Source organism: Podarcis tiliguerta (genome assembly GCF_965153285.1).
Source record: "Podarcis tiliguerta genome assembly, chromosome: 2".
NCBI lineage: Eukaryota > Metazoa > Chordata > Lepidosauria > Squamata > Lacertidae > Podarcis > Podarcis tiliguerta.
In genome coordinates, this window is record NC_139535.1 from 102,296,401 (window position 1) to 102,313,484 (window position 17,084).

Genomic DNA, 17,084 nt, shown 5'->3' on the forward strand with positions numbered 1-17,084 from the left:
CTAGGTTGTTTTCCAGATATTTCAATATATTTTGGCAGTTCTGTTTTGAAATTATTATTTTTTATCATTTTCAATGAGAAAACCCAAAGCGTCTAAATATAACTGCGCACTGCTGTGCAACGTTTTATTTGCTACGGTAAGATGCCTATAATACTTTTATGAACCCAGTTTTAATATTTCTGTAAGCAGTTACATCGAGCATTAAAATATTTCTACAAATCCTAAAGCAAAAAAAGTATCACCTCCCCACTTATTGTACCATTTCATCCATACTTGCTACTTTGAAATTCCCCCAGTGAAGAACATTGATGGGTTCACAAAGTTTTGCACTTGAATATAAACAAACACTGTTCCTCTGTGTAAAAATATATTCTTGTCGTCTCCTCTTTTCACCAGATTTGTTAGCTTCATCATGTATGCCATACCCCAGGCTATGTTTCAAATTGTTCTCAAGTAAGTTCATATTTGTGATGGCCTGGCACTCAGGCTTGGGCTCAGATCCAGAGGAGTCTCAGTCTGCACCAGATCCTTTGCCTCAGGCATCATCTGAACCAAGTCTGGGGCCTGATCCTGAAGAGTCCCAGTCTGCACAGGTTCCCCTGCAACAAACACCAGCTGGGCCAAGTCAGGGGCCTGAGCCTGCCCTGGCTCCAGATGTGGGGATTACCTCGTTGCCTTCAGCTGGGACATCACTTACAGCTGCTCCACTACCGGTTTGGTCAGGGGAGGCTGAGGTGGCCTTTGGGTCTAGTAACCCACCAACGTCTCCTGAGCTGCAGAGACTAAGGTCTGAGAGAAGGAGAGACCTGAGTACTCGCAGGAGGAGTGCTGGTCTTCAGGCGAAACAGGGAGGTGAGTCGCCGGGGGATCAGGACCGGCTGTTACCCCGACGAAGATAAAAGGCTGTCAGACCCTGCCCCAGCTTTTCGGGAGCAACATTGCTATATGCCAGACCCTGCCTGAGATCCTGTACCTGTCCTTGCCTGGTTTCCTGCCTCGTGTCCTGCCTTGACCCTGTTGGACTGACTCCTAGTGGAACCTATGGATTCTGGACCAGACCTGGACCACAGTTCTCGGGTTACCCCTGGGCCCAGCACATTATTTTACTTTCAATTGCATAGGTTTTCTGCTCTGTTGTTTGCTGGCCTGGGCTCCTTTGGGAGGAAAGGCAGGATAGGCTATAAACAAACAAACAAACAAACACACTTGGTTCCTCTGCACACCCTGAAGAGGTTCAGTTTCACAGCAGCAACCAAGGGCAGAACAACATGGGGTAGCTACCAAAAACAGCACACCTACCTGGCGTTTTCTTATATAACAAGCTATTACACTCAGAGAATGTTGCGATAAGTCAGCCATGCAGTCTGTTTCCCTGCTGGCATCCTCGCGATGAAGCGAGGATGTCATCATAGCTGAAGCAGATGCTTCCAGCTCTGGACTTATGTTGTTTGTACAATTTTCCGTTTCCCAAAATCAATAGCCATCTTTCAAAAAGAAGAAGAGGATGTCATCATGACACCAGGAACAGAACTGTGCTGTACAAAATGTTACAGAGGCTCATGGGAGAGAGCTCGACACAGGAATGCTGGTTTTGGCAACTGCCCCATATTGTTCATAAGTCTGCGTTTGCCACCAAGAAGCATGAAATGCTCCGATCCAGGTGTGTGCTTCACTCTTTGCAGGGTCAGAACCAAAGCGAGTGATAATGACTACTACAGCCAATAAAAGGTAAAAAAGGCAAAGGACCCCTGGACAGTTAAGTCCAGTCAAAGGCGACTATGGGGTTGGGGCGCTCATCTCGCTTTCAGGCTGAGGGAGCCGGTGTTTGTCCACAGACAGCTTTCTGGGTCATGTGGTCAGCATGACTAAACCACTTCTGGCACAATGGGACACCGTGATGGAAACCGGAGCGCACAGAAACGCCATTTACCTTCCCGCCACAGCAGTACCTATTTATCTACTTGTACTGGCATGCTTTCAAACTGCAATGGGAGCTCATCCTGTCACAGGGATTCGAACCGCCGACCTTTTGATCGACAAGCCCAAGAGGCTCAGTGGTTTAGACCACAGCGCCACCCGTATCAATATTGTCCCTCCCGATGTGTCAATGCAATTTACAGATAAGAAGGCTACTTAGATGGGAAACGTATGGGACATTGAGATCCTAAAATGACAACAACCTAGGCACATACCAAGCATATGAGGATACTTACTACAGATCAAGGCAACAGCCATGCGCAACAGCTTGAATTGGCACTTCATTCCAGACCAGTTCTAGGGAAAGAGAGGAGAGGGGAGTCAACAATCTCCAATTAAGTGTTTCACATGCTGAGAATCTGGAGGTAGGTATGAATCTAAAGGACCCAGAGGGCTCTCTCCTACCCCCCCCCCTCCACACACCCAATGCCAGCAAACTAGGTTCCCTGCAGCTTCTGCAGCCTTTGGAACACTCTCAACTCACTGGGCTTCAGGGCAGAGAGAGACAAAATCAGAGATTAGCTTTCTGAAGTCAGTCAATTCCGCCTGCTTCTTAAGTCAGCAGCAATGCTGGCCAGAAGAGGGAGATGTTTTAAAACAAACCGACGGGACAGGGAATGCCAATTTAATCCCCCTGCACCACACAACACTGCATAATCGCATGGGGTTTTGAACGCCTGTCCTTTCCGCTGTGAAACCCTTACTCAGGAGTCCCCAAGCGATTCTCACAGTTCATCTGTTGGGTGAAACGTCTGGGGGTGGGTGGGGGACGAAAAATGAGATATGGGTTGATCCGCCACATGGTAAATTGTCATCTACTCTCTAACAATTTCACAGATGAAAAGAAGCAGGACTCTGCTGCAACAGAATAGAGATTCAAATATGAGTCTCTTGCCCCTAGGTATGGTTGAATCTGTCAATTTCAATTTCTCTGTTTCTCATTTTTCAGTTCACATGTCTGCCGCAACCTGCAATTTAGGAAAAAGATCCTAATGAAACTTAAGCAGCAACTTAATGCAATTTTCTCCTAATAAACACATTTTTTGTATGCCATTTTCAAGATTCTAAGTATTTTCACAAGCAATTGTACTCACTAATATATGCATTTTATGCACACTGGCTGGACAACTGCAGCACAAAACTGGAGAAGTGAAAATTTCAAAGGATATTTGTGTATCAGTTCATATATGGGTCTGAGAAGGGCAAATCAGATAGATTCTCATTAAAATGCGAACAACATCACATTTGTCCCCAATCCCTATCTGCCCCAAATGGTTTTCTTTTAATGTATTATTCTGTATTTCCTTTTATGGACAGAGCATCATTTTTATATAGACCATCTTTAATGAGACTGATATCATCAGTTTATGCAAATAGCTCTCCTTTTCAATCTGTTACATGTTGCTCTCTCTCTCCCATCTACCTTCCCAATTGAAAGAAAAGGAACAACCTGCAGCATGCACTGTGCTTTCCTAAGCAGGAAATTGGAAAGACCTTGTGGCACACAGCTTAGAAGTAGTGGAGGATCAATAAGAGAGCCCTGCTGCAAAGTAATGCAACCTGCAAAATTTAGAGGACAAGCTGAGTTCTCAAGGAAGAGAGAACGAAGGAAAGACTAGTATTTAAGCACAGAGATGATGGGTTAGAATGGATAATGACCTTACAGGTGTAGTTAAGGCACTTTGCTGAATAGGTATTTAGGTAAGAAAGCACTCACTTCATCACATGTTCAATATTTGCACGCCGAGGCACTAAAGGTGCTTTGCAGCATGCAATCATGCTGACAATCTTCAGCATGGATTATGACTGGGGTAGCATCAGAAATGTTTATTCGTCAGGCTTATACACTGATAGCATTTTCTGCTGGTCAGATCAGCAAAAAAATTCTACCTGTCAAAACACGGTAGGCTCTTTTGGGTATTAAACAACACATTGTGGAATCATACATAACACAGTGCCTGATCCTCTGTCCCCTTATTTAGATGTATCTTGCACACATATTCTATAGCGCAGTGAAATCTGAATCCAGCTGCGACAAGTGAACAATTATTACACATCAGTTGTGCTACTTGTGATCCATCCCCTGCCCTACAGCCAGCTCCAGTGATTGCGAAAATTGCCACTAATTATATCTGTGACCTTGTGAGAATGTATCCAGGAAAAGCTAGAACTGCGAGATCATTATTGCCCATTATTTAGGGAAATTGCAAACTGTAAGGGAAGAAAGAGAAATGAACATTCCAGCTCATAACTTGCTCCGACGCAGAGGATAATTTCTCATTTAGTTATTATGCAGCATCAAGGAAACACATGTTGGAATTGGTAACAGAAAGAGAGAAATTCTCAACCCTACGCTATTCGGAAGTAAGCCTCACTGACTTCAATGAGGCAAAGTTGTATACGATTGCAGTCTTAAATATCTTTCTCTTCTACCACTTTATATTATGTGTATCTCTAAAACATAGGCCAGCAGAACATACATTGCAGTGCTGACCAACATAACAGAAAGCAGACAAATCCAGAGTTAGTCACCTCAATATATTTAAAGATCAGGAGCTGAGACTTGAAGCACCCAGCTTTCTTTTCTCTGACAGAAATCAGTGCTACCATATGTTTGTCCTTGACACTAGGCAATGTCACAAAATATTGCCTGATCCAAAGGCAAGCTTCCTGAGTGCTGATTCTCAATAATTTCAGTGGATCAGGAAAGTTGAACAAGCCATAGGGATTTTTCCAGGGTGGGGTGTTAGCAAAGCAAATTCTACAAACAAACAAAGAAAGAAAGAAAGAAAGAAACAAACATATATACAACTAGCATCAGAAAACAGGTTATCACTTCTAGTAGATCTGGTGACTGAGCTGTGTTGAGGCCTGGGTAGACCTGGCCTCTGAGAAGCTTATAGTCTAGGTTGCTCCATTGTTTCCCAGCAGGTAGACTTGCTGTTTATCTATGGGTGAACCTGACTGTCAGGTAACATCTTTCCACTTACCACTGGAACCCTCCATCCTTTTTCCCTGGCTCCCTTCATCTTCTCCAGCCCTTCACTAATTGCACTGCTGCTGCTGCTACAATCAACTTCATTGCCCACTCCCCACTGCACTGATTTAAAAGACAGCTGCAAACCATAAGCCTGGACTACAGCTTGAGATTGCCATATACTCCTTCCAGCAAAATGAGTATAACTCTTTTCAATAGAACAGGCATCAGAACTACCCAAGCTGCATTTCTGAAAGGCCCTCTGTAAGAATCAGTTATACTCAGTCTATTAACAGACACAGAAATGCCAGAAGATACCAACAGAAAGGGGAAGAATTTGCTAGGTGTCACCACCAAAGGCATGGATCTTCTGCAATTCTGATTGCAGAATTCAGTGTGTGGGCTGCAGATTCCTGGACATTATTGCTTGCATTTTTAAGAATACTTCAAAACAAACAAATGTCAAAATAAATAAAAAAAGAAGTGTGCATGCACACGAAAGCTTATACCCAGAACAAACTTAGTTGGTCTCTAAGGTGCTACTGGACAATTTATTATTATTATTATTATTATTATTATTATTATTATTATTATTATTAATTTTGACTGCATCAGACCAACATGGCTATCTACCTGAATCGAGAAACACATGTCAACCTGTCATGCTCATTTTTTGATATATGTATGCTGGAAAGTCTAGGCCTGGGAGCTCATGCCATCAGCTTCTGGGGAGATCACCAATGTCATGAAACAAATTGGCTTTTTAAATTTATCCTGTCCTTCCTCCAAGGAGCTCAGGGTGGCATACAACTGGGGTCAGTAGAAGATAGCTCAGGATCTACTTATAGATCTGTTGGTGCCTTATAGAACATTAGCAAGGGTTTCTGTCTCTCAAGCGATCAGCCGTGGCAACACCATAACTTTCCCCATCTGAATGGGAGTGTTGAAATGAAGAAAGCTAACCAGGAGCAGACTGTTGTATGAAAGGACTATGAGGTTAGTTCTGGTACTGTACACAAATTTCTAGGCTCAGAATGCGCTTAGAGGCACCCTGTTCTTTAATACTAACTATATGCCTAAGGACTGATCGATTCTGACACTCAACATTCCTTTAATCTTATGTATTTTGCACCAGGCACTCATTGATGGATCTCAGGGTTCTAGTAAAAAAACAAAGTCGTGAGTCAGAGCATCTAATGTCTGAGCACAGAGTACACTGAAACAGGCTTGGCTACAGAACAAAAAAAAAACAAAAAACAAAAAACCCCACACCCAACAATCTAGTAATACAGATGTGACAAGTCATCACCCCAGGAATTTTTCATAAGGCACTTCACAAAACTTTAAAGTCTCTGGCTGGGCCTGTGGTAGACTCATTTTTCTTTTATGAACAAAGCTCTAGGTGAGATGTGAGGGCTAACCAAGCAAAATATTACAGATCAATAAATCTGAGCTTAAGAACCCAGAGATGAAAAATCAATAAATTTTATGTGCACTCTGGGGGTGGGGTCTGACAAGATGCACACACACTCATGGACATAGATCTGATGAGTTCTTCAATTTCCTTTTTTTATTGCACAAGCCCTGACAGTTTTATAACTTTATCCAAATCTCCTCACTTCCTCTCCTTCTTCCCCCAGAGAGGACAATTTTAATCTCCCTCCTTCTATGGGGGTGGATGAACACAGTTGGGGTGCAATTTGTTGTTCAGTGCCCAGTGTTTCGTGTTAATAGTCCCCAGGGAATGTGAAGATAAGACAGATAAGCAAATGGCAAGAGATGCGTTTTTGTAAGCCTTTCCAGCTTTTGTTGACCTCTGGAGACTCCCTAACAGGTCCCTAAAAAAATGTGCAGATGAGCAGCACAAACATAGGCAGACTCCAAATGCGTCACAGAGCTTTGTATATGTCTACAATTCACAGCCGAAGTCTTGGTTAGCAGCTGAGTTGATCCTTAAAAAGGTAAAGGTAAAGGACCCCTGACAGTTAAGTCCAGTCACAGATGACCCTGGAGTGGCGGCGCTTATCTCACTTTACAGGCCAAGGGAGCCACCGTTTGTCCACAGACAGTTTTTCTGGGTCATGTGGCCAGCATGACTAAGCCGCTTCTGGTGCAACGGAACACCGAAACCAGAGCAGTGCACGGAAATGCTGTTTACCTTTCTGCCAGAGTGGTACCTATTTATCTACTTGTACTTTGACATGGTTTTGAACTGCTAGGTTGGCAGGAGCAGGGACTGAGCAATGGGAGCTCACCCCGTCGCGGGGATTCGAACCGCCGACCTTCTGATCGGCAAGCCCAAGAGGCTCAGTTAGTCATGGTAACTGACTATCGGGGACTTCAAATATTGTATGTTTGGGTTCATTTTAGGATGGATGAATCTGCCAGTTTTAATCTCTGTTTCTATTTTTTCCAACCGTAGGTTTCGCTTGCCCCATTTCCAAATACATTTGCAATCGAAGACAATGGCTGGATTTTAGAAAAACATCTCTGCATCTGATCACTTGTGGGGGGTACATATTCGCAAACTTAGGACAACTGTCTTTGAGGAAAAGAATTTTCATAAAGCTAGTTCGGGGCAATGCATTTACGGTCTACAAAATTTTTAACAAACCACAACAGAACTGGAAATACAGTTGGCAAAGACAGCAAAAGAATTCAGGTCTACGGTTGCTTGAAAATATTTTGCAGTACACCTGGAGGGCTGGCTTATACCTTCTCTAGTTAGACTGACAATGGAGTACTCTTACTATAAGGTTATTTCTAGATAGTTTTATATCCCGCAGAGATTAAGAAAGATTATGATATCAGGAAGAAGTATTTGCTGGAAAGGATGTCATGGGAAGGGAACTTACATTCACATTTAGTGGGTCTGCCCTCAAATACAAACATACCTGGTAGAAGTCATGCATGTTAGTTGTATTATAGCAGGTTTTTGCTTACAGGGCTTTCCTTTAGTTTTTTAAGATCTTGCAAAAATGAAAGATCGGGATTTTATTCAAAGCATATCACTGCAAATATATTGAACTTAATTTGGCTCTGGAAAGACTTTGAAATGCCAAATGTTGGTGAATTAGCAAGATCTGGGACATTATAGTTATAGAACCAAGCAAAACATGTTTTATTAAACTGAGAATGGCCAGAATTTCTGGTGATACACTTAAAAGGTACCTTGGAGACTGACTTAACCCCTATATACCCAGGAGGCCACTACGGTCTGTGGGAGTCTTTATCCTGCAAGTTCCAAATATCTCAGAAGCCTGCTCAACAATAACTATGTGAAGGGCTTTCAGGGTGGTTGGCCCATTCTGTGGAATAGCATTTCTGTTGAGAGATGACAGGTTCACTCTGCAGTTTCTGGAAACAGTTGAATATATTTTTGTTCCAACAGGCTTTCCCAGTTGTATAAATGGGTCTGTGCCATGGGCGTCTATTTTGTATTGCATTGCTTTGTTTTTACTATATTTGTTTTTTGTGAGCTTTTTTAAAAAAGTTTTCATTACATTTTGCAACAAGAACTGTTGCAAACTCGTTGACTATCTTTCCATTATTCACCCATAACAACATTCAAGGTGTCACAAAGAAAGGGAAATACATCACCACACCATGCAAATAACACACAAAAATAAACTCTAATCAAGGAGATCTCTCCAAAGTCCACCATGAATCTGTGAGGAAGTCCTCGTCTGCTCTTCCTGTCTCATGTACATCAATCAGCTTGAGGTGTTTGTGTAGAGGGTGATTAATAAAATTATAATTATTGACAGCAATAATAACGAAGTAAAAATATTTGTTAATATTTTGCTGTGGAAGAACACAGCAAGAACACCCCCACATCGTTCAGCCCGGACACTGAGGTCCAGCTCCGAGGGCCTTCTGGTGGTTCCCTCCCTGTGAGAAGTGAGGTTGCACGGAACCAGGCAGAGGGCCTTCTCGGTAGTGGCGCCCGCCCTGTGGAACGCCCTCCCATCAGATGTCAAGGAGATAAGTACCGTATTTGTCGCTCTATTAGATGCACAAGACCATAAGACGGGCCTAGTTTTTGGAAGAGGAAAACAAGAAAAAAAATATTCTGAATCCCAGAAGCCAGGAAAGCCAGCGGGATCGCAGTGCAGCGATCCCGCTGGCTGTCCTGGCTTATGGGATAGCCATGCACAGCCTCTCCTGGGCAGGGGATGAAGGCTCCCCCAAGAGCCGTGCCCCCTTTAAAGAGCGTGCGCAGTGTGTGTGCGGCTCTTGGGGGCTTTTCCCCAAGAAGGGAGAAGGGCAGCCCCCCACACACTCCACACGGCTCTTTAAAGGGAGCGCTGAACAGAACCTCCCGTCTGCATTCGCTCCATAAGATGCACACACATTCTTCCTTACTTTTTAGGAGGGAGAAAGTGCGTCTTATAGAGCGAAAAATATGGTAACTATATAACCTTTAGAAGACACCTGAAGGCAGCCCTGTATAGGGAAGCTTTTTAAGGTTTGATGTTTTATTATGTTTTTATATACGTTGGAAGCCGCCCAGAGTGGCTGGGGCAATGCAGTCAGATGGACGGGGGTACAAATAAGATTATGATGATCAAGAATGAATCCAGATGTTGTAAAAACTGGGATTGGTATGGATAGGCTGTGAATATTCTGTTAAGTTTCTACATAATGTAAACTAACAAAATATTAACAAGGATGATTTTATTTTTGGAACCATGGAGATCAGGTTTTGAATGTGCCTGCATGGAGAAGGGTACCTCTAAGAAGCAGGCATGATGCAATGTGGGACTGACATCATGCATATTTAAGAAAACCACACAGCTCTCAACGGTCCCACCAGCACCTTCATCTGTAGTACAGAACAGAGGAGTGCCAGCATCTATGGACTGTGGTGAAGTGTGATTTGTGCCCTGGATATGAATCTGACAAGTCTCAAAGACCACCATGCAGATATGCCTCTAGGCTAATGATTCAGGCAGTGAGGGAAATTGCTAGAGAATGCTCCCATCTGTGTCTTACAGTGCTCATGGGTTTTGTCTATAAATTACTCCAGCCATTGAACAAAAAATCCCCCAAAACCTTTGCTTCTTTTCTTCTAAACTAATTTTCTTTTATGCAGTTCTCCGCAGAGATTAGTAACATAGTCAAAAGGCTCAGGGTGCTGCTATTAAATATTGCGTTTTCTCCTCCACTCTTTATTTTCATGCATCTTTATTTAGTTTATTTCCCCCCTTTATTACTTCCTGTCGGGTGAAATGCCTTATTGCTTGCTCTTCGTTTAATTATTTGCAGGAACATTTCATTCTGCAGCCAAGGACGTTTTTATTTCTTGCAGCTACCCAGAGGCACTCAGGGAAGCAAAAAGATTCCAACGAACCTTTTCTCCCACAAGCAAACAAAAAAGCGTAACGAAAAGATGAGCACTGACATTAATGGGATGCAGCAACAAATGCAAAAGATCATTTTCATTATGGAAGATTTCCCCTCATCAGCATTAAGTGAGAACGCTTTGTTTAAAATGCCAGAACTGGGTAGTGTGAGAAGATTCTACAGCCAAGCATGAACAACACAGACTCTTGTGGCATCATAAGCTAACACATCTATTATGGTATAAGCTTTTGATGGGATGCTGTACATGAATACCATATGTGCCACTCTAAAAGCGCGGGGGAAACTTGTGTGAAATAGAAAGGTGACAAAAGTAATTCACACAAACAATTTGAAACAGACTTATGGGCATACCAGAGCTACATAGTTTGGTCCGCTAATCTGTTCCCACTGACTAATTAATTAATTTTATTTATTAGATTTATCTGCCACCCTTCATCAAAAGATCTCAAGGTGTTTCACAAGATAAAAATACAAGAAAAAAGCACAAATAAAAAGTTAGAACAGAAACAACAAAACAATAGCCCACCCCAAACACCTTTAAAAGGACATATAACAAAGGCCTGGTTGAAGAGGCCTGGCACCTAAAATATATATATATAATGACGGCACCAGGTGAACCTTCCTGGGGAGAGCATTCCACAAACATTCTGCATTTTCATCATAAACGGAACACTGTCAAAAGCTGGAGCATTTCTGGAAGTCAGCCTAAACACAGAAGCTTCCCCCCTTAATTCCTTATCTGTAGTTCATAGCTCTGTGCTGTGGTCATACACTCAGACAAGGATGTGTGGTTTTTTTGTCTTTGTTGCCTATACTTTGCGAAGGCAATTTGGTGTAGCCAATAATGCTGATGACGACCAGCAAAAGACCCCTTCTTTGGGGCTTCCCACAGGCATCTGGTTGGCCACCATGAGGACGCCAGACTAGATGGGCCATTGTCCACTGGCTCTTCTTATGTTCTTAAAGCTTAATGAAGAGACAGTAATAACCGCAGCAGTTGGCTGTTCCTGATACTTGGATTCCAAGCAGCAATTCCGTCCAATGAAGTCATGCCATTCCTGGTCTCTAACTCAAATTGTATCACTAGTTAGTCTAGTACTTACCATTACTATGTTGGCTAGGTGAGCAGATATCAGGGCGTAGACGCCTCCAGATGAGCCCACGACAGGTGCAGTCATATCAGCAATAGACACTGCCAAGGAACCTTAGAGAGAGAGAAAAGGGGAGGGGAAAAAACTTTTATTGTCGATCTTCTTCCTATCTCTCTCTCTCTTTTTTTTGCACATGAAGTTCCCAGAAAAAGGGGCATTTACAGATTATCACAAGCCTTGCTAAGTGAAATATACTCAGAGTCGCAAAGTGATTTCATGCTCTTTATTCAGCTCATAGTGGTGAGGAGGAATGAATGAAAGTCCCCTCAAAGTATCTGCTTTATATACATTATTTACACAATGGGCTGCACGTGATTGGCTAATTCCGGAATTCTACTGTAAGCCAATCAGGTTGTGGATTCACTTCTATCTGGAGCATGATTGGGTGGTTCCTGCCAACCAATCATACTGCTGCATTGTTCTAGGACCAATCAGACTGCTGCATTCTGAATCCTATTGTTCTAGGACTATTCAGACTGCTGCATTTTGGATCCTATTGTTCTAGGACCAATCAGACTGCTACAGTTTGGATCCTATTCAACTCAGTACATAACACCAAGCAAAAGAGCTGACCCCCTCCCTCTTGTTCTGGAGGTCCGTTCTTAACCTGAAACTGTTCTTAACCTGAAGCACCACTTTAGCTAATGGGGCCTCCTGCTGCTGCTGCGCTGCCAGAGCACGATTTCTGTTCTTATCCTGAAGCAAAGTTATTTACCCGAGGTACTATTTCTGGGTTAGTGGAGTCTGTAACCTGAAGCGTATGTAACCCGATGTACCACTGAAGTATGTGAAGCCACAGTCAACGACAGGCAGAGTCAAATCAATCTAATTTTGGGCGTGGGGAGAGAATTGGGCCAGTCCTGCTTTCCAAGCCTAAACCATTTTGCTGATGGAGGAAAAGTACAAGGTGGTCACACACACACACCCCGACCCTCTTGCAGCTAAAAGACACTTGGGGAGGAAATTGTGTTATGTTGTGGGCGAACATATAAGACGACACAGCGATTCTTCCAAAGCAGCTCTTTATTTGTAAGCTGGAATAGAACTAAGCTGAGGAGCTCAGTCAGCCTGCTTATATAGAGCTCCAGAACAATGTAACTGTTGCCATTTTCTAAAACTATCCAATCACTGAACGTCACTTTTCGATCCTTCATTTGCATAACTATCTACAGTATCCCCCTGCTGGCCCAGGGTGAGAACTTCAGTACATAACAAATTGGTCATATGGTCCCCATGCATATTTGCATCCTAGAGGGGATAAGACACTAGCCTAACTTAAAGTCCCAGCTGAATGAGGCTTTGCACCTGTGCACTCTCTCTGTTCCGAGGGTTCTATGCAGCCCTGTATCTACATCCGTTTTAGAGGTGGGATGGGAGGTCAAAACGCACACCATTGTGCTCGTGTCTTCCAATCAGTAGAGCCTTGACCCAGGGTCCGTTTTGCTGAACACCATATCTGCTTTACAACTACAGGGAGTCTGTCTGTAATTTGCAAGGCTAGGGAACAAAACCAAATGAACTCGTGCAGGACCACACACAAAAACCTATTGGGAACTTTTGTGATTTGGGAACTTTTCTACTAATAATGGGCAGTGTGATGGATAGGTCCCCTGAAGTCGTTATTTGAATTGGAGTCGCGTTTTGGAAATGCAATCACTGTTTCGCGACCTTCCAGCGCTCTCACGCAAACGGAGATTGTGCTTGTTTCCCAAAGTCTGCACACCTGACAAGTTAGATCAGAAGCAAAGAGCAGATGATGTGGACAAATGGGCTGGCCGCATGCTAGAAAGACAAGCTAACAGGCAGCTGATGCTATAGCTGCTGAAGGCCAAGCTACAAATTCCCCTTCACCATTTTTAAAAACAAACCAACAAAAAGTCACTGGAGCTTGCATTGAGGTGTGTGGGGTTCTATTTCTTTCTGTACCAAATCTCGAATGCATCCTCCAATGGCTTGGGGACAGGCCACCTGAAGGATCATCCCCTCCCATATATACTTGGCCAGGCCCTAAGATAACCTTCAGAGGCCTCTTCTCTGCCCCCCATCACCACAAAATGAGGTGAGGCAGGCAGGTAGCTGCTTATGAGAGGGCCTTTTCAGTGGTGGTGCCCTATTTATGGAATGCCCTACAGTATAGTTGTATTTTGGAAGTCAAACGGAATCTGTACCGGAAGTCCGTTTGACTTCCAAAGAGTTTGAAAACCAAATTCTGATTGGCGACAGGAAGCTCCTGCAGCCAATCAGAAGCCGCGGAAGCCCCGTCAGATGTTCGGCTTCTAAAAGAACATTCGAAAACCGGAACACGCACTTCTGGGTTTCAATCGTTCTGGAGCCAATTTGCTTGGGAGCCAAGGCATTTGAGATCCAAGGTACGACCATTCCCTGCCTGCCGTTTTTCCTCTTCACTCTCTTCCTCCAGCCATGTTTCCCCAGCAGGTGTCCAATCTTAATTCTCTTCCTTTTGCCTGTCTTCACTGTTGGAGCACCCATTTTTAACCATGTGGTTGCTGTTGTTGTTTCAAATGAAGAGGCACATCTCACGTGTCCATCTTAACCATCCGGTTAAGAATTTTGCATAAATATTTTTGGTTCCCCCCTCCTGTATATTTACAACTGTGCTGTATTTGTGTCCGCACTACTGCTGATGGCACTCACTCCTTTCTCTCCACTGCGAATATTTTCACCTGCATGCTGCGAAATAATTGGTTGCAAGCTAAGAGATATTTTTCTGCCTGTGATTTTTCCTGGCAACTTCTTTTTAGACCAGCTCCATCCTTTTAATGAGAAGGCAACAACACCTTCACCCAGCTTTTTAAAAATTCTTAGTATTCCCCCCCCCCCCAAGTCTGACACAGTTAAGGCGGGGGGGGTGACGACGACACAAAATCAGCTGAGGAGAGGCAAAATATGTACGGTGGATGGATGAAGGGGGGGTAAGAATCAAACACAGAAAGCTGGAAAACGAAAGAGTCAGAGTCGGAGAGCACAGATGTGACATTTTGCAAAGTAACAAAAGCAAAAAAGAGAGAGGACAGGTTATTTTGCCAAAAACTTCATACGCTAAATCAGGCCTGCGGGAAATTGAATTACAACTCCCATCAGTCCCTGCAAGCAAGGCCAATGGCCAGGGATGCTGTGAGTTGCAGTCTAGCTATATCTGGAGGTTCCCCACATTTTGGATGGCCAGAGACACTGAGGATGAAAAGGGATGAGGAAGAGTTATAGAATCATAGAGTTGGAAGAGACCACAAGGGCCATCAAGTCCAACCCCCTGCCAAGCAGGAAACACCATCAGAGCACTCCTGACATATGGTTGTCAAGCCTCTGCTTAAAGACCTCCAAAGAAGGAGACTCCACCACACTCCTTGGCAGCAAATTCCACTGTCAAACAGCTCTTACTGTCAGGAAGTTCTTCCTAATGTTTAGGTGGAATCTTCTTTCTTGTAGTTTGGATCCATTGCTCCGTGTCCGCTTCTCTGGAGCTGCAGAAAACAACCTTTCTCCCTCCTCTATGTGACATCCTTTTATATATTTGAACATGGCTATCATATCACCCCTTAACCTCCTCTTCTCCAGGCTAAACATGCCCAGCTCCCTTAGCCGTTCCTCATAAGGCATCGTTGGAATGGTACATACGTGAGCACACATGTAGGCTTCATTTCAGGCCTACTTCTCCCTGAGTTGGTATAGTTGTGCCTGGGTTGTATCAGGCTGCCACAAACATAGAAAACTAGCATAAGAGGATATATAGACTGCCTTTCTCACTAATCATAAAATCGTAGAGTTGGAAGGGACCCCAAGGGTTATCTGGCCCAACCCCCTGCAATGCAGGAATCTCAGCTAAGGCATCCATGACAGATGGCCATCCAACCTCTGCTTAAACACCACCAAGGAAGGAGAGTCCACAACCTCTCAAGGGAGAGCGTTCCACTGTCAAACAGCTCTTACTGTCAAAATTTTTTTTTGCCATATGTTTAGTTGGAATTTCCTTTCTTGCAACTTGAAGCCATTGGCTCAAGTCCTACCCTTCAGAGCAGGAGAAAGCAAGCTTGTTCCCTCTTCCATGTGACAGCCCTTGAGATATTTGAAGATGGCTATTGCATCTCCTCTCAGTCTCCTCTGTTCCAGGTTAAACATACCCCAGCTCCTTCAACTGCTGCTCATAAGGCTTAGTTTCCAGACCCTTGATAATCTTGGTTTCCCTCCTCTGCACATGTTCCAGCTTGTCAACGTCTTTCTTATATTGTGGTGCCCAGAAATGGACACAGTACTCCAGGTATGGTCTGACCAAGGCAGAATAGAGCGGTACTATTACTTCCCTTGATCTGGACACTATAATTCTGTGAATGCAGCCTAGAATAGCATTAGCTTTTCTTGCTGCTGCATCTCATGGTTTACTCATGTTAATCCTGTATGGACCTGTACCACTGGATATGTCAGTCATAGGACCAGATACTCCAGATGCACTGAAAAGGACCTTCACTCTAATATGTTTATGGAGCTCCCTCCCTATTCCTAGCTTTCTAATCCAATTATGACATTTATGCTTCCCACCTCCATGTACTTCCTCATAGCACACAACTCTTTTTTTTTAATTGTTCAGAAAGGCACACTTCTATTGCAGCTTTATTTGTTCATTGCAGCAAGACTTGCTATATAGGTAAGGACCGGGGCAAGGGAGAGGGACAAATAGCTAAACCTGCCAATCACTGTCCCAGCCATCCCATGACACCCTCCCTGCAGTTGCCTCTTGCTCTCTCCTCTTGTTATAATTAGATTTGATCTATCATCAAGCCAGCTTCCTTCACCTCCAAACTGCAGAGGCGCAAGACGTGAATAACAAATGCAGTACAAATGTAAAAATCAATCAGTCCATGAAGATCTATCATCCCATAGATTCACTGGTCATTGGAAAGTTGCCATGTTGGGCCCGAACCAAAATCCTTCAGCTGACAATTACTGACACTGCGTTAAACAAAGGTAAAGCCAAATCGGATATATAGATTAAAAAATAACTCCTGGGTACTTTATGCCTCAGGAAATCTCTTCACATGAAAAAAGGGTAGTAAGCCCCAAAACTGCATCTATGACCTTATAACTGATTTCTCCCCCTCATAACTAATGCTTAATTATAGTAGTTCCTGATCCTGAACTCACTGTACAGCTCAACTGAGAAATGGGATCCTCCTTAATGAGGGTCCTGGTTGCATGCGGGCCCCTAAGGCACCCCCACAGGGTAAGCTGTTGCTGGGCATGGCCCAAGACTTAACAGTCGGGCCCTCGGATCACGCCAGGCTGTTTGGGCCAATCCGGATGGACGGCGTGATTCCAGGGCCTATAAAAGCGGCAGCGCGATGTAATTGGGGGCACTTGCTTTGTGCTGCCGAACACCCTCCCCCCTCCCTAATTTTAGGTGCTGCTGCTTTGGCCTTGCTTTGGATTGGGTCACCTGTTTTGGAGCAGGGGCTGGGTAGGGATTTTTCCATTTGGCAGATTGGCTGTAGCCACTTGTTTTTTGCCTACCCCCTTAGCAATCGTCACAACTTCGTAAGGTTAGGCGGTTAGGCATTGGCTTATTGAAATGTGTGGGAGGGGAGGTGTGGCCATCACCT

The 17,084-nt window shown here is 43.8% G+C and overlaps 1 protein-coding gene across 7 annotated transcripts in view; it reads right to left on the minus strand.

Annotated features, from left to right (window-relative positions):
* Nucleotides 1-17,084, minus strand: part of RHBDL3 (rhomboid like 3) — a 143,735-nt gene that overhangs the window by 8,975 nt on the left and 117,676 nt on the right. For all 7 annotated transcript variants that reach the window (XM_083427770.1, XM_083427764.1, XM_083427769.1 and 4 more), the window contains 2 exons: nt 11,425-11,525; nt 2,214-2,274 (listed from right to left, as the gene is read on the minus strand). In XM_083427770.1, the coding sequence (XP_083283896.1) occupies nt 2,214-2,274; nt 11,425-11,525 (162 nt within the window). The remainder of the gene's footprint in view (nt 1-2,213; nt 2,275-11,424; nt 11,526-17,084) is intronic.